Below are 18,369 nucleotides of genomic sequence, written 5' to 3'. Positions count from 1 at the left end.
GATTTTTTATTTTCTTTTAAATTCCGAATTTATAAAAAAAATAAAAAATAAAAACCATGCAAAATGGCGTCGTTTCAGGAATCCTAACGAAGAACCACTAATTGAGTTGTAACAGAATCCTGCATTGACAAAAATTAAAAGTTAGAGGACTGAAATGACAAAATTGAAAGTTAAAGAACTGAAATGGAAAAACATGAAAGTTAGAGGGTCAGTTTTACATTTTTGCCTTTTATTTTTGTGCGCTTGGTATGGTTCACTTGGCACATACAAAGTCTTTTTTATTTTGCACAGCATGATGATTATTAATCCAAAATAATATCTACAAGAAAAGTGTATATATACACACACGCAAAAGATAAAGCAAATAATTACACTATTTTGAGTTGAAATTCTATAGTTCACAGTTTTTTTTTTTTTTTTTTTTTGGGAAACATAGTTCATAGTTAAAAAATACAAATATATTTAAAACAAGAAAAAAAAATATTGAACTTTTGACTTTGTGAGAGTGAGAATGAGCGTGTGAAATGGAGAAGTGCATAAGGTTTTGAACTTTTGAATTTGTATTTAATCAAAATGAAATTGTTTTTAATGTGAAACTGGAGAGCACTATGGTTGGCTTGGCCATTAATTTCATATATTATGAAATTATTAATATATGTTTAATATAAAATAAATATATATATATGGGTGTGGTGCGGTGTTGTTTTGTGTAGTTTCTTATCGTAAAACCGCACACCGCACTATACAGTGCAGTGCGATGCGGCTACTCAATTTTATGGCAGTTTTGGTTGGTATAGATGCAATCGTGCAGTTAGTGCAGTTTGATAAAAACACCTAAATGAAACAGTTATTCATGTATGATAGTTGTAGGAGAATTTTGTGAGTAGTGGTACCCTTATGCCTTCAACTCATGCTTATAAGGCATAGGGGGGCGCTTCTCTTTCTGATGTGGGACTCTTGCACAAAGCATGCCCACATCGCTTGAGGACCAAGCCGTGCAGGGGATAGAAGCTCAGGACGTTGCGCTCTAAGCATGCCTGTGCCTACCCTCTAAAGCGGACAAATAGATTGCGGGGTTGAACAAAAAAATTCTCCCTACAATAGTAATTCTGTCATTTAGTTGCATCTTTATTATATGGATTAATTATTACATCTACATAAGAATAAATAAGAATAAGGTAAGTATTCTTTACAAATATATATATATATATATATATTCTTTAATTGACAATAGCTATTCTCGCCCCCCTCAATCCTAGCCCCAAAAAATCCCTAAGACCGAAATTACGCCAAATTGAAAAACATGAACCATTGGTAATCTATCTAAAATGATGTTATTTCAGTATATTGAGTGAAAACTATTTACATTGCATGGTGTAGCAGGCTATGCAACGAATTTCGTACGTTTTTCATAGTGAATTTTTTTGGGTATATTTATAATTAACTTCTGTTGGCAAAGTTAATTGTAGGCTGGAATAATGTGTTCAATTGGTCTGGGACAGAGTAAGAATATTGCTGGCAAAAATGGAGATTTGCCCTTTTTAGCAAACATTGCAACAAAATGCCTATTTTCTGAAACTATTTAGGTCCATGTCTCTATTTTTTAAACTTGATTTTCAAAAAATTGAGTTACATGTAAATTCAAAAAAAAAAAAAAAAAGGTGGAACTTGAGTTTCTGGAACTCAAGTTCCACTTAAAAATTTTCTAAGAAACTCAATTTTATAGATATCAATTAAGTTTCACATGAAATTGGATTTTATTAAAATCGAGTTTTAAAACAGGAACATGGACCTAAATAGTTTCAAAACAGGAGCATTCTGCTGTTTGCTAAAAAGGGGCAAATCCCCATTTTTGCCGAATATTTCTTGTATATATGGATTGTTTTCTGACGAATGTTGTATTGTGTTACGTGTGGCACTTTTTTGCTGCGTCTTTAGGTGAGAAACTGATTTGGGACAAAGCAAGCGAAAGAAGGAGACGAACAAAATATTATACTTGAGGGGAGTGAATTTATAAAGAGAACACATGAAGATCTTGTGATTTTTATAGAAATTAAAATGAGGGAAATTCAGTCTTTTTTTAATTATTGTAGAAGTCATGTGCAAAGTTACATGACTCTAAATTTCATGATTTTTCATCCAAATTAACGGCTAACTAAAGGTGGGGTGCAAAGTGTGCAGGAGATAATATTTTAGGAGAGTTAAGCGTGTATTATTCTCATAATTTATGAGGTAAGTATAACATAAGATATAGTTTAAGGAGGTAAAATGTAATTTTATCAAGTTATTTCATTACAATATCTTCTGTAGGGACTCAATTTGAATTGAGTGTTGGGTTTTCAGCCCAACAAGCCCAAATAATACATTTATAGAGAGTGGGCTGACAGGCTTAGGCGCTGGCCGTTGATCACCATGCCCAAACTTATCGTTAAAAATGGCTAAGTGTTTTCTTACAAATGAGGGAATGCTCCTCGGCCTGCGGCCGAGGAGGCCCTTCTTTTTCTTTTTTCCCCCCCCCCCTTCATTTGCTTTACTAGCTCTTCTTTTATAGTTTTAATCTTCCTATCTTTTGCTTCCATCTGTTGATTGTCTATTCGCCTTTTTCTCTGGTCGTCCATCCCATCAGAAGCTTTATCGATACTCAAGTGGCTCACTCTGACCAACGTTATCCTGCCAAGGGGTTACNTCAAGTGGCTCACTCTGACCAACGTTATCCTGCCAAGGGGTTAGCTCTCCATTAATGCGGCCAGGGGGGTTAGTTGAGTGCATTAAATGTGAGAGTGACAGCTTACCTTGGGGTTAGCCATTCCCCGAAATCACTCTTGTCAGGCCGAGGACAAGGTGTCCTCGGCGTGAATTCAAGAGAAATAGGCCTCCCCCTTCATCTCAGAAATAGCTTGCGCTCCTCGGCATGGGCCTTGGGCCTGCTATATGAAGGACTGAGGCTATCAGGCCCACGGACCCCACAATAGCCCCTCAAAACCCTGCTGCACGTTCCCTCGAACGGGGAGGAGGGTTTTGATGCATGCGGATCCACTGGACGAATGGCCTCACTTTAGTTTATACTGATGCTGGCGGCTTCTTGACTGCCCGATGCGCGTTTTTAGCGTTTCGAGAATTAATGGGTGCCCACATTAAATTTTTGACGGCACCACGTTCCCCACTTTAAACGGCATGATCTCCTGCCTTTATGAGAAAGCGGTTAGAGTATCGATAAAGCTTCTGATGGGATGGACGACCAGAGAAAAAGGCGAATAGACAATCAACAGATGGAAGCAAAAGATAGGAAGATTAAAACTATAAAAGAAGAGCTAGTAAAGCAAATGGAGGGGGAGGAAAAAAGAAGGGCCTCCTCGGCCACAGGCCGAGGAGCATTCCCTCATTTGTAAGAAAATACTTAGCCATTTTTAAAGAGAAGTTTGGGCATGGTGATCAACGGCCAGCACCTAAGCCTTTCAGCCCACTCTCTATAAATGTATTGTCTGGGCTTGTTGGGCTGAAAACCCAACACTCAATTCAAATTGAGTCCTTACAATTTTTTTTTCAAAAAACTATCTTTTTTTAATTTCAACTAATCAAAGATGTTTTTTATTTCAAAAATACAAAAAAAAAAAGTTTTTTTTTTTTTTTATATTCCCAAAAACAAGTTTTTTAAAAATAGAAAACAAATATTGTTACCAAACATAAACTTAAATTCTCAGTCATACTTAATCAAGGTATCAAAGGTATAATAAATTTAACCTCATGAGTCATGACAAGCCGTCGCATGTTCTTCCTGAAATGTGAACCACTTGAAATCGTGTTGGTTTTTTCTATGCGAATGCCATACAATTATCTTTCTTTGGATGGTTGCAGAATTAAAATCAATATTGACCTTTCATTCCAAGTGAAAGCAAGAGCAGATGTCAAAATTCCCAATCCAGACCCTTCTCCCCCCCTCCTCTTTTTCTATCTCTTTATGGTTTTTAAAAAAACAAACCGGATAGGGAACCAAAAATAAAGTGATTTTTAAGATTCATAATTTAAAATAAAAATAATAAATCTGTAAAATTACACTGATTCAATGGATTCAATGAATTTTTCCCTATAAATTGCTCTGATCATTTGTCATAAATTTTTCCAACTAGAGTCATAGTAAATGCAGAATAAAATTTCACAGAAAACCATACAAAATATAAATAAATAAATAAACCCATAAAATTAATGAAAAGAAAGAAAAAGAGAGAGAGCTAGCTAGGGTGGTAAATGAGCCAAGTTTTGTCGAGTAGTGTATGTTTGAGCTTGGCTCATCAATAAAAATCAAATGCTCAAGCTTAGCTTGAGCTTGAGACAAGCCTAAAAATAATGTTTGAACTCAAGGTTGTGAGAATGCCAAAAAGCTTGGTTTGGCTTGATTATTTAGTCAAGCCAAGCTCGAGCTTCATATCAAGGTCAAACTTGAGCTTAAGTCAGGCTTTTTAGCTTGGGATCCAAAAAATTTGCATTATCAAATGCTTATATCACAAATACACACACACACACATATATATAATATACTCATTTTATCATGCTTCTAACACTCATGATTAGAATTTGTTCAAATTACAATTTTACATAATTAAATCCATCTATCATCATTTATTGTCTATAATTTGAGTAATTGTTCAAAATACAATCTTTACATCCACATTTGTCAGTTGTACAACTATAATCTTCACAAATCTAAATTAACATTCCAAAACATATATGAATAAACAAGCTATAAATTAACATTCCAAAACATGTGTGTAATGTCATAATAATAAGTTTATTTAGTAAACATATATCAAGCTATAAACGAGGTTAAGCTCAACAAGTTTTGGATCGAGCCCTATTGTTCACGAGCTTGTTCACAAACAATTTTTTTTTGCTTGAACTCGGCTTGTTTATCAAACAAGCCTAAAATTAAGACTCAAACTTGGCTTATTTGTAAACAAACTTGAGCAATGGCACAACTGCGCATTGGGTGATGGACAGTTGAGTTTTGGCCTTGGGTTTTTTTATGCTCTATAGGGCGTAAAAGAATTTACCCCATGTGAGACACTATTTTAAGGTCAAACTGAAAATATTTTCATTTTCAATCAAGCCAAACACAAGGAAATAGGGGAAAAAAATTTCAAGTAAACATTTTACGCAGAAAGAAATGTTGTTCGAATTTTATTTTATTTTTTCTAATAAAAATTGTGCTTAGTACAATTCCATTCCTCAATTCCCAAAGTTCCAGGACGCTTTATGTTTATAATTCTCTCTAATCACGATGTAAACAAATAATAAATAAATAAAACAGAATAACATATCTCGAATCCATTAACTCAACTAGAATATGACTTTATCCACCACAATCACAAAATAAATATCCACCAAAAAATCACAATGTCTTCCTCTCGTGCCCTCCTCTACAAACCAATCAATTCCCTCAAGTTCGACACTAATTCCCTATTCTTAGATCATATCAATATTAAGTGTTCATTTGGTTGGAGAGATGAAAAAATAAGAGGATAAAAAATGGAGAGGGGATAGAAAAGTGTGATGATAGAAGAGATTTAGTTTTCTTCCATTTGTTTTTGGTTGGGAAGATAAAAAAATGGAAAAATAGAAAATTTATTTGTTTGGTTGAGAAGAAAAGTGAGAGGATAAAAATTGAAATTGATATAATCTACAATTATGTCCATGTAAAATAAAACAAAAAGTATCACATTTTTTTATTAAAAAAAAACTTGTACAATTGTATTTCATACATCAGAAAAATAATAGACAAGAAGTTCAAGAACCCAAAATTATTTATAATAAAAAAAATAAAAAATAAAAAACAAAAAAAAACTCACCTAACTGTTTGAGAAAAGAAACACTCTGCACATGCTAAAAGGAAAGAAAAAGAAAATTACGTCAAAAAAGAAGAAGAAAAAGTAAAAAACTGAAGAAAGGATAAGCACGAGAAAAAAAGAAAAGAAAAAAGCTTTGTACGTTGAAAAACGAGTGACAAAAGAAACATAGAAGAAAAGGACAAGAAGGTAAAGAAGTTTTGAACATTGGCCTAGCAATTTTGTCCAAAATATTGCCTCACATTTTCCTCCATGTTTCCACTCTGAATTCGAGTGATCCGGACCTCACCACTTTTCCTTTCGTTCTTCCCTCTCAACTAAACACATCAGTTACTCTCTTTTTTCTCCTATTTTCTTCCCTATATTTTCTATCCACCCTGTTTTTAACTCAACCAAACACACTCTAAAATCGGTTCATGACTGAATATTGATTAGCTCGGTCCAGTTTTGAAAATAACACAAATTGATCTCCTTGTTGAATGAGTATGAAAAGTATTCAACCTAGTCAAACTCAACTAAACATGGATTGCTCATAATCATTAAAATGGACCACTATAATTAACCTAAAGACAGTAAAGAGTAATACTTCATATATTTGACTCTCAAAATCCTAGAGTAATAGATCAACATAATTTTAGTTTGCCATATTAGAAAACAATTCACTTTATTTATAAGGCTAAAAATACACTTTACACCCTCCACATTTGGTACCAATTCTAAATCGATTTCAAGAGTTTCAAGATTTACAATTGTCACACCATTATAATAGTGTCATTGTTTTTATTTATAGATACAATAAAATTTTAATCTATGACATTAACTCCATAATAAATATTATTTATTATTGAGTTAAGACACTTATTGGTTTTTGATATAGACGGGATTTGAATCTACCTTATATTTAATATAAGAAACTTTACCAATTAAGTGAATTGAAATCCACAAATAGAAATTAAGAACAACAGTTTTTTAAATGTTGTATATTAGGTTCTTTAATTATATATGTAGGGATGGATGGTCTCCTGAAAGGTTCGTGGGCCAATGAGACTAGCTGTGCGGAGTGAAACTACTATTGATCAATAGAGTAGTCGATGAAGAAGATGTTACCTAGAAAGCAAATCAAGGAGCCAGGAAAGGCGGCACACAATTTAAGTAATAGTCACATCCATATTAATTATATATCTTCACCGAATACAAGTTATTAGCATTAAATGTTGAATTACTAGCTTGAATAGTACTTTATACTTCAAAAGTTCATTTTTATCGTCAAAAAATGGGAGGAAACACCTGACCGGACAAACACAACATCCAGCATAGTAACCCACTATTGAAGGGGATGAATTGAGTGCATAAATAGGGCCTTCTCCCACACTTGGAAGAGGAATTTTGGGAACAATTTGAGAAGAGTAAGTGAAGAGTTTTTACTTTTTAGAGAGTATTTGTATCTATCTAAGCTTGCTCGGAACCTCAACAACAGTGTATTTAGGTTTACAAATCAGGGAAGCATTCATTCATATTTTGATTTTTACTTGTTCAGTCCTTCCGTTGTGAATTACCCTCTTATTTTATAAATTATTTCTGACGATTAGAACCATAGATCAACTTTCAGTCTCAAACTAAGAGCTTTCTAACCCTCACAATATTCAAACACATGATTGCCTGAAACAATAAAGCATATACAATAAATTTTAAAAAAAAAAATTTAAATTCGTTGCAATTATATGCTTAAAATCTAAATTTATCTTAATATGCTGGATCTAAGAATAGTAGCTAGGTTTTATCCTTTCATTAAATCATGTATATTTAAATAGAAAACAAGAAACAACAAAAAGAGGAGAAAAAAATCATATATTTACACCAATATTCTATTACATCACTATATGTATCAAAATCAAAAGAGAAAGACAAAAAAAAAAAAGTCTAGGTAAAAAGAGAAAAAAACATGTAAATAACCATAAAAGTAAACAAACTACCTAATTAAGAAAAAAAAATTTCTACACATCATTATCGTAATCAGTTCGAATCTTTTATCGCCATCATCAATTCATCATCCTCAACCACTGTTCATCAGCCATCACCACCAAACCCCAAATAAATTCAAAAACACTCTCACATGCCATCACTTTCTCTCTCTCAATAGTGACGCTTCCACGTCAGCCTCCGGGCCCCATCAGACCCGGCGGCGATCCGGGTCTGGACTCTCTCGAAATCGGATATCGGGCACGGTATGGTGATCCCGCCTTTGTGTTCGAACCCGAACTCTTCCTCTGACTCTCTCAGCAGCTGGCCGAACAGAGGGTGGTTGAAGTAAATCACAGGCACCAGCACCCTCTGAAAGTCGCCGTCTTTTTGACCCACGTAAACCGCCAGGTGTCCTTTCGGAACCGCCACCTCCTTCTCCTTAACCGGTTCGTGCCCGATTCGCACGTAACCCGACCCGGGTTTGCTGCAATGGCACAAGGATTTGGCCCAGGTGATCAGCTTCGACATGGGTTTTGTTGATGGGGTTGACGTTGTTGGTGCCGCTGAAGCCTGGTTGAGCCGGATGTATCCGGGTCGGGTCCGGTTTTTTCGGAGGACCAATTTTGTAGCTCTCACTAGGCGCTTTCCAAGCTTGAAGCCTTTGATTTTCCTCATGGTTAAGTAAAAAGTGTCAAGAAAAATGAAAGAGTGGGGTTTGTGAAAGGATTTGAGTTTTGGGGTTTTTTTTTTTTTGGTTTTTGTTTAGGTAAGGTGAGGATTTCAAGAGAAGGGCCAAGGGTCAGCAACAGACATAGTGAGACGAGATTGAGTTAAACAAATTTCAGAGAGAGATGTGGGTATGTTTGACATCCTAGTTTTCTCTTCCACTACTACTCAAGAAATAGTTTTTCATATGATATGAACATGTAAGTGGAAAAAAGAGTTTTTGGGTTTATATTTTGGTGGGTGTGTTAGTGGTGGAGCTAGTGACTATGCTTTGGTGGTGGTGGTGGTGGAGAATACTCAAGAATGGGATTCTCTTTGGAGCGTGATTTGTGGGTTCAAAAAGATTAGATTGGATTCCCAAAAGAGAGAGAGGAATATATATTGAGAGAGTCAGAAAGGTTGGGAGAAATGGTCGGCAGTGGGCATGCTATTGTTGTATGAACGAGAAATGGAGTGTTAAATAGAGATAAGAATTCAAGAAAGTCAAGGGTCATACGAAGGAATTGTTAGTGGTGGAGCTAGTGACTATGCTTTGGTGGTGGTGGTGGTGGAGAATACTCAAGAATGGGATTCTCTTTGGAGCGTGATTTGTGGGTTCAAAAAGATTAGATTGGATTCCCAAAAGAGAGAGAGGAATATATATTGAGAGAGTCAGAAAGGTTGGGAGAAATGGTCGGCAGTGGGCATGCTATTGTTGTATGAACGAGAAATGGAGTGTTAAATAGAGATAAGAATTCAAGAAAGTCAAGGGTCATACGAAGGAAGGGTCAGATATGCATGCGCTAATAATTAATAAGTGGCTGCGGCGAGATTTACACGATGGTCGTGATTCAAATTTAGTGTGTATGAGATGATAGTGATGAGATGGTAGTGGGTTTTGATTCTAGAGATTTTTTACTTTGATGATGAGATATTGCATTTTGATTGGAGTGGTCAGGCGTGTATGTGAAAGGGTGTGTGGTGGACTCAGTAGTGCTCTCCTCTCTTTGTTCAAAGAGATTGGAACAAAAGCAATAACCTGACTTCACCCACGTTGCTTCCAAGAAATTGTTAGTATTTGGGACACGTACGTACGCAACGCAACTTAGAATAACTCTCACATGGAAAGAGCAAGAGCACCATCATCAATGCTTTTATAATAAAATAAAATAAAGGCAAAATTGAGGTCCAACAGAATTTGTTCTTTAGATTCACCACTCAATTGCTTTTTCCTAGATTTTTTTTTTTTTTTAAATATAGCCAAATGATTGTATTTAATTAAAAAATATACTACCATTTCAGTTATATGGTTGAATTTTAAAAAGAAAATTTAAAAATCACCACTTAAGTATGGTACCTAAGTTGTGACCAATAAAAAAATGTCATGTTAAGTTGCTAATAGGTACTCTTACTCCAATTGTTAATAAACTATTTTAGAAAATTTTAACACTATTTTTATGGAAAATAAAAAAAATTGTCAAAATATTATTATTTTTTTCCATAAAAACTTACCTAGAATGGTTCAGGAACAAATGTCCTTAAAGCATTTGTTAACATTTCTCATTTTTTTTAAAAAAAAAACATGTTTTAGGCTATCAAGTTTAAAATTCACTCACATCAAGTAATGTAAAATTGTGTAAAAATACATGATTGTTATAGTAATTGTGTAAATTTACGCTACACTATTTATTTTGAATTTAGTTTTTTCTTTTATTTATGATTCTGAGGATAAAGGAGTAGTGATTGTTGTATGTAAATAAAGATAAATAATTTTAAAAAATCAATAAAATTAATATTTCAATAAAATTTAGTGTAAAATAAATAATTTGATATGTGGCATTTTGAAAAAAAATATATATATTTCAAAAAAATGTAGTGTAAAATAAATAATTTGATATGTGGTATTTTGAAAAAAAAAAGTATATAAAAAAAAGTAAGCTCTTATGTTAAAATTAAAATAAAAATAAAAATGAAGAAATGAATTTATGAACTTGAAACTAAGAGTATGTTTAGTGCCATAAACATTTTCATAATTTTACCACAACTTTGCTATGTAAAATTATAAATCCACTATTTTATTTCACACCAATCACGAATCCTCTTGTAGCAAAATTGTGACAAAATTGTGAAAAAATTTGTGACACTAAACTTCCTCTAAAACTAATAAGACTTAGTCTGAGATTGTTATGGTGTTCCACGGCACAGTTTTATTATTGCTGTCTTAAACGTGTAGGGCACGTGCCGAGCACAAGATGGCTGCATCGTACGTGGGGGTACTTGTTGGACTTGGGTGCCGTATGAAAGTTCGGAGTTGGGACAACCTCACCTTTCAAAATTTGTTGAGGGCATGGATTTTCATAGCATTGCCATGGTTTTCAAAATAATCCGTAAAATATTTTAAAAAATCAAACTAATATATTCAATAATATATATATATATATAAAAAAAAAAAGGCACTTTCACTGTAATCCGTTATTTATGAGATAGTTTATAATTTTACAAAAAATATTTTACTTCAAAATAAATAGAAAGTAAAATATCCTTGATGGGAAATTCAAATGACCCCATAGTCAAAGGAGAAAATGTGCAAATGTCTCAATAGTTAAGAGAACAAAGTATAATTTATCATTTTTTTTTTTTAGAAACCAAACCCGAAGGTCAATATTATTGCAAAAGAGAAAAAAAAAAAAAATCAGATTACACTGGTCAATAATATAACGATTTCTTATAAAAACTTATTCAATTTACACCCTTCATTAAAATCTTTTCACATAATATTTTCTTTAAATAATATAATAAATCACTTATAAACAAATATAATCATAATAAATACCTATTAATAAATATCATAATTATCAAATTTTATATTTAGGAAAAAAAACATAGATAATTATCAAATTTTACATGGAAAGAGCAAGAGCACCATCATCAATGCTTTATAATAAATTTTTTTTTTTTTTAAAAGGCAAAATTTAGGTACAACAAGTACTGTTAATTAGGTTCAGCATTCAGGTGCTATTTCTTAGAATCTCTTATTAAAATTTAGCCAAATGATTGTACTTAATTAAAAATATACTTCCATTCCAGTTACATGACTGAATCTTAAGAAGAGAACTTAAGAAACAGTACCTAAGTAGAGTACTTAAATTTTGCCCAATAAAAAAATGTCATATTAAGTTGTTGACAGGTGCTCTTAGAGCAATATATTTTTATTTTAGAAAATTTTAACACTACTTTTATGTGAAATAGAAATAGTTGTCAAAATATTACTTTATTTTTTTTCTTTTTCCATAAAAACTTATATAAAATTATTCAGGAACAAATGTCCTTAGAGTATTTGTTAAAATTTCTCATTAAAAAAAACACACACACATTTTAGGCTATCAAGTTTAAAATTCACTCGCATCAAGTTATGTAAAGTTGTGTAAAAATACATGATTGTTATAGAAATCATGTAAATTTATTCTGTACTATTTATTTTGAATTTATTTATTTTTTCTTTATGATTGAGAGGATGAAGGAGTAGTGATTATTGTATGTAAAGAAAGATAAATAATTTTAAAAAAATCAACAAAATTAATATTCCAATAAAATTTAGTATAAAATAAATAATTTGATATGTAGTATTTTGAAAAGAAAAATTATTTTAATAAAATGTAATGTAAAATAAATAATTTAATATGCTTTATTTTGAAAAAAAAAGAATTAAAAAAAAAAGCTTTTATGCTAAAATAAAAATGAAGAAATGAATTTATTAACGAGTGAAACTAATAAGACTTAGTCAGAGATTGTTATGGTGTTCCACGGCACAGTTTCATTATTGCTGTTAGAACCGTGTAGGGCACGTGGCGAGCACAAGTTGGATGCATCGTACGTGGGGGTACTTGTTGGGTACCCTATGAAGGTTCGAAGTTGGGACCTTCATTATTGCCTTCAAAATTTGTTGAGGGCATGGATTTGCATAGCATTGCCATAGTTTGGGCCTTTCGGTATTTTCCGAGAAATGTTGGATTTTTATTCCATTATTTAATTTAAACTTATTATTGATTATTATAATTTACACAATTTGATCCGATAGTTCAACTTAATTAAAAATAATCCGTAAAATATTTTAAAAAATCAAACTAATATATTTAATAATTAAAAAAAGAAGGCACTTTCACTATAACCCGTTATTTATGAGATAGTTTATAATTTTATAAAAAATATTTTACTTCAAAATAAATAGAAAGTAAAATATCCTTTGATGGGGATTTCAAATGACCTAATAGTCAAAAGAGAAAATGTGCAAATATCTCAATATTTAACTGGACAAAATATAATTTATCATATTTTTAATATGTTTTTTATTTTTGAGAAACCAAACCGAAGGTTAATATCATTGCAAAAGAGAGAAAAAAAATAAGATTATGGTTGATACTATAACGATTTCTTATAAAACTTCTTATATTTACACCCTTCATTAAAATCTTGTCACGTAATATTTTCTTTAAATAATATAATAAATGACTTATAAACAAATATAATCATAATAAATACCTATTAATAAATATCATAATTATCAACTTTTATAGTTAGGGAAAAAAAAAACATAGATAATATTACATTTTTGTTGAACTTTAATGTATATTACATAATTAGTAGTAATAAAATCTTTCAATACATAATTATCAACTTTTATGGTTTTGAATGTCGGATTAGTAGCACTATTGTTAACTAATTGGTAATTCATGCAATATACAGAAATGTTAAAAAAAATTATCTATGTTTTAATTATTCTCTAAATATAAAAGTTGATAGTTATGATATTTATTAATAAATATTTATTATGATTGTGTTTTCTTATGAAATCATTTATTATATCACTTACTGAAAACTATGGAAAGTTTCTAATAGAGGGCAAGAATAACAAGTTTTATAGGAAATTCATATAATATTTTGAAACCAGAATCATAGGGGAAAATCCAAAATGCTCCAATATGGAAATAATGGATGGTTAGAATACAATATAGAAATTATATTCTAACTTAATCTAAGTCTATATGATTGTGTTTTCTCATGAAATCATTTATTATATCACTTACTGAAAACTATGGAAAGTTTCTAATAGAGGGTAAGAATAACAAGTTTTATAGGAAATGCATATAATATTTTGATACTAGAATCATAAGGGAAAATCCAAAATGCTCCAATATGAAAATGATGGATGGTTAGAATACAAGATAGAAATTACATTCTAACTTAATTTAAGTCTATATGTATTTCTCTAAAATATATATATATATGTATGTGAAGTTCCCTTTTTAAAGACTTAAACTTGACCTTTACCTCCTACACCTTATAAGCAGTTATACTTATGAGGTGACTATTACACTAAATAGTTGTGGATGGTTGGAATACAATTCATAAAGATTGAATGAACCAAACATGTTGTGTTTACTACCAGTCTACCTCCCACATGTTGCTACTTGCTACATGTCAAAAGCGGGCGCTTGTTAGGTCGGTCTACCTTGGCTAAAACGTTAACAAAAAGTCTTGCCTCTTGCTAAGAAATGGCGCAACAGCATTGACGGTTACAACACGGCACGTTTTAAGGGTCCAGGTTCCGTACCGTACTATTATTGTACTTATCCGTTATGCCAACAACAGCCAACAAAACTATTCGTGGGCTGTGGGACCCCCGCATTCGAAGGAGCCAATCATCTATGACATTTGCCGAAAATGGTGGGCCCCCAGTGGGTCACGTGGGCGAATATATCACTTACGCGTGCTTTTCTTTCGTTGTTTTTTCTAAAGTAGTGGGCCGGGCTTTGAGAATAGCCAGCCCCGAAAGGTCTCCTCTTTTCTTTCTATGGAGGGTGTTCGTTTAGGCGTCACTTTCTCTCCCCCTAGCCTCTGTGCTTTCGTTTCAAAAACAAAAATCTCATACAAGAAAAAGCAAAGGAAAAAAAAGACCAGAGAATATGAAAGAGAACTATTTATTGAATTCTAGAAAGATCCTAATTAAAAATAATAATAATAAAATAAAATTTACTTCCAGAGGCTTTGTTATCAACTTTTATTTTTTTAGAATCTAGTTAATATATGCATTTAAGACATTTATTAATCATCTATTTTAAGAAATTTATTTAAAAAATTTGAAAAAATTGTCAAAAAAGTTAATTACTTTCTTATTTTCTCTTTTTTTTTTAAACGGTTTATTAATAGATGTCATTAAGGGCATTCGTTAGTAAGAAGTACTACGTTTGCAGCATTTACACAAAAGTTCTATGTGGCATGTTGTTATGAGTTTTTAATTTGAATTTACCACTCAAATTACTTTCTAGACCATCAGTAACAACTTGTAGCAACTTATCAGTTAGAATTTATTATGAAAGTGTAATAAAAATTTTATAAACATATATTTTTTTTTGGGGTCTTAACATGTAATTAATTTTTATTCTAAGAAGATTGAGACTTACGAAGGTGCCAACTACGGAGCAGTTGGTACCCACTATTTTTTTTTTCTAACTAAATTGAGAAAGATCCATAATACTGATAGTTGAAAACACAGAAACTTCAAGCACATGCTTAGTCTAATTTAGTATTCACTTTAAATATGAACATTTTGACCAAAACTTAGTGTTTTTCCTTTTGGGCTCATGATCATAGACCAATTGTGAGTTTAATATTCTGAAAACTACATGAATTTCAAATATTGCTGAAATTTCAAGGAATGCAATGCTATGATATTTGATAACACTTTCTTCTTGCCTTCCACCGCCCCCCACTTTTGCCATTCTATTTTACCGTACGTTGATTTGTTGAAATTTTCAGCAACTATCAAAGAAAGTTTGTGAGGTAGGAGAAGGGCATTTTTCATTTTATATTATAAGACAATTTAACTCGTTTGGAAGAATTTTCTTCAACACATTACATGACAATTTATAACATTATTGATGAGTTTTATTTAAAAAGCAATACTTAGGTACAGTACTTAAGTGTTGCTTCTTAAGTTTTCCTTTTAAAATTCTGTCATGTGAATTTTTTCTCATGGGATGGAAGTGTATTTTTTAGTTAAATAGCCACATGGCAGAATTTTAAAATGAAAATCTAAAGAATAACACTTAAGGTGCTGTACCTAAGTTTTGTTCTTATTTAAATATGTCACATTACTTATTAAAATAATAATATGACTAAAATTACAAATGGATGGTTTTTTAAACTGTCACAAAATGAATTATGAATTAGAGGAAGAAGCTAAACTTTTTCTTTTCATAAATATAAGTATATAAGGACATTTCACACTTAACACAATATTATTCATTGAGCTGCCTTTGTACAAGAAAAACATAGAGAAAGCTCAACATTTCATTTTTGCAAAAAATTTTAATGGCTAAGTCCTAAAATTTCAATAAATAAATATTAGCCTCCTCACACGAATTCAGTGTAGAGGCTTTGGATTTTTTATGGTGATGGTGAATAATTTTACAAGTAATTATAGTTTGATAAAAGAAAATTGTAACTAAACTTAAGGATTAGATCACGCTAAACTCCAATAAGATAGGTTCTTTGGAACTTGCTTGGATTCTTGAGGACATCTCCATAATTTGTGAAAGTTTTGGGTTCGTTTCTTTTGTTAGTGCTCACATTAAATGTAATAGAATTGTTTTGAGGAGGTCATTATTTGACTTGAAGAATATCCCTTATTAATTTTCTTTTTCATTGTAAATTGAGATTTTTTTTTTTTTTTTGAAACCAAGACGATAGAATTGCATTTATATGGTAAAGNTGACTTTTACACCCAAAAAAAAAAAAAAAAGAAAAAAAAAGAGAGAAATTAAGGAAGATCGAGTAGATCGACTTATTAGACTGACATAAATATAGAGAGCATCCTTAAGCTAAAGCTTAGGATGATGAGGATAACCCATGACTTGACTCTCTATAATTAAGCTTAAAAAGCATATGCACTTAAAGACAACCTTGGACTAACCATAGCCGAAAGGGGTACTGCCTTTTGCAATGCAAGTCCAAAGGCCTCATCCATATTTAGCTCAACAACCCCATTGGCAGTTTCCAATCAAACGAGTGCACTAATGTGCCAAGAATGTACTCTACTAGCACAATTCCCATCCTAGTCCCAGCACAAATCCTCCTCCAGCTCCAATGGAATTTAATCGAAATCATTTCCCCTTGGATCAATTTTTGCATATTTCCCACTCAAAATCTTTCTGGTGTGAAATCTAATGGGTTCCCATACATCAGGGTCACGACCTATGGCCCATATGTTCACACTAAGCCTATGTTCTTGGAATGTAATAGCCATTCACTTCACATGCCTCGGTTGAGACTCTAGGTAAGTTTAGTGGCGTGTGGAGGGGTGCTTTCGCATTGTTTCTTTGCATATGGCTTGAAGATATGGGAGCTTTGCTATGTCTGCTTCCTCTAGACGTCGGTTTCTTCCAATTACTTGATCCATTTCATCATGTGCCCGCTTGAGGATGCTAGGGTTCTTCAACATCTCCGTAAGTGCCCATTCAATTATGCTTGATGATGTGTCGGTGCCCGCCGTGAACAAGTTCTTCAAAACATACAGAAATTCATCAGAAATAGAAGGAAGAAAATGGCTGAATCTTTTACAAGTGTTAGTTTAGAAGAGAAAAAGATGAGAGAAATGACAAAAAGTACTAATTTGCTTTGAGAAGGAAAGCATAGAAAAGATTATTTTGTTTATATAAAAAAAAAAAAATAGTAGTTATATTCAATACAATGATAGTAGAAACACTACAAATTTTATTTTATAAGCCCTATAAATTGATGCCTCAAATTTTTTATATGTAAAACAAAAAAGTAATTAAAAAATTATTTATTATGTTATTGAAATTGCATCAATTACATTTATTGCTATGTTATTTTGTAAGTCTTTTATAATACAATTGATAATAACTTTAACATTCTTTTAAGCCGATATCAAATAATATAAAAGAATCATATTATTTTTTTTTTTTTTGAAACCAAGACGATAGAATTGCATTTATATGGTAAAGAAATACATACAAGGGTGGGCCCATGGAGCAGGCCAAAGTAGAAATGGCTACAGTAAATTATAGAATCATAACGCATGTAAACACACTGAACCAAAACGTAGGAGCCTAGTCCTGTCCCTGTGTGTCCATGAACCTCTGATACTCTTCAAGCAGTCCACACGCCATGTCTGCTATCACCTTTGGGTGAGTTTGGTAGTGTTGGAAATAAAACTTGTTCCTCGCGGCCCATATCGCCCATGCTGTGACTGCCCATTTCTCCAATTCCTGCTGACTGAGTGTGCTTCGCAATTGCCGAAATAAAAGGAAGAAATCGCTGACAGCGTTGCTGCACTTTTGGGTTCGGCCTCTGAACAGAGCCCACACATTTTGAGCAAAGGGGCATTCCCATAAGATGTGGTGCACAGTCTCAGTATTATGAAGGCAGAATTCGCACCGTGTGTCCACATTCACTCGGCGTTGATGCATAAAGTAGGATGTTCCTCCACAACCCATGAACCTTCAACACAACAGAACAAAACTTTCTTCCAACTTCCCATGCCCTTTTAACAACCCGCCGGAATTGTTACGGGATTGACAAAAACCGGTATGGCCGCAGCCCCCACTGGGCTTTTGGTGGCGGCAGAGTCTAGGCGTAACCCTGATGGCGCCCTTCGAGGTATCCCAGAGGATGTTGCTAAAGAACTAACGTCTTTCCTCGGAGCACACCCCCGACGAGGAAGGCGTGCGAATTTACCTCATGGGCGGTGCTCGGTGTTGCCGTCTCAACGGTCAACCTCGAGAGGAACGGAGAGAATCGAGGGAAATCATGGGGAGGGTATCCCGGAGCCCTGCATCTG

General features: G+C 32.7%; 2 protein-coding genes across 2 annotated transcripts; both read right to left on the bottom strand.

Annotated features, from left to right (window-relative positions):
• Positions 1 to 7,671: 7,671 nt before the first annotated feature.
• LOC112034977 (auxin-responsive protein SAUR36) lies at positions 7,672 to 8,979 on the bottom strand. The gene has a single exon (XM_024067805.2). The coding sequence runs from the start codon at positions 8,475 to 8,477 to the stop codon at positions 7,974 to 7,976; it is 504 nt and encodes a 167-aa protein (XP_023923573.1). The 5' UTR covers positions 8,478 to 8,979; the 3' UTR covers positions 7,672 to 7,973.
• Positions 8,980 to 16,848: 7,869 nt separating this feature from the next.
• LOC136068315 (geranylhydroquinone 3''-hydroxylase CYP76B74-like) lies at positions 16,849 to 18,025 on the bottom strand. Its single transcript, XM_065775300.1, has 2 exons — positions 17,667 to 18,025; positions 16,849 to 17,113 (listed from the first exon to the last, which is right to left on the bottom strand). The coding sequence occupies exons 1-2, from the start codon at positions 18,023 to 18,025 to the stop codon at positions 16,849 to 16,851; spliced, it is 624 nt and encodes a 207-aa protein (XP_065631372.1).
• Between the last annotated feature and the right edge of the window lie 344 nt (positions 18,026 to 18,369).

Source organism: Quercus suber, unplaced genomic scaffold (assembly GCF_002906115.3).
Source record: "Quercus suber isolate HL8 unplaced genomic scaffold, Cork oak 2.0 scaffold_109, whole genome shotgun sequence".
NCBI lineage: Eukaryota > Viridiplantae > Streptophyta > Magnoliopsida > Fagales > Fagaceae > Quercus > Quercus suber.
This window is presented reverse-complemented; position numbering and strand designations above follow the sequence as displayed.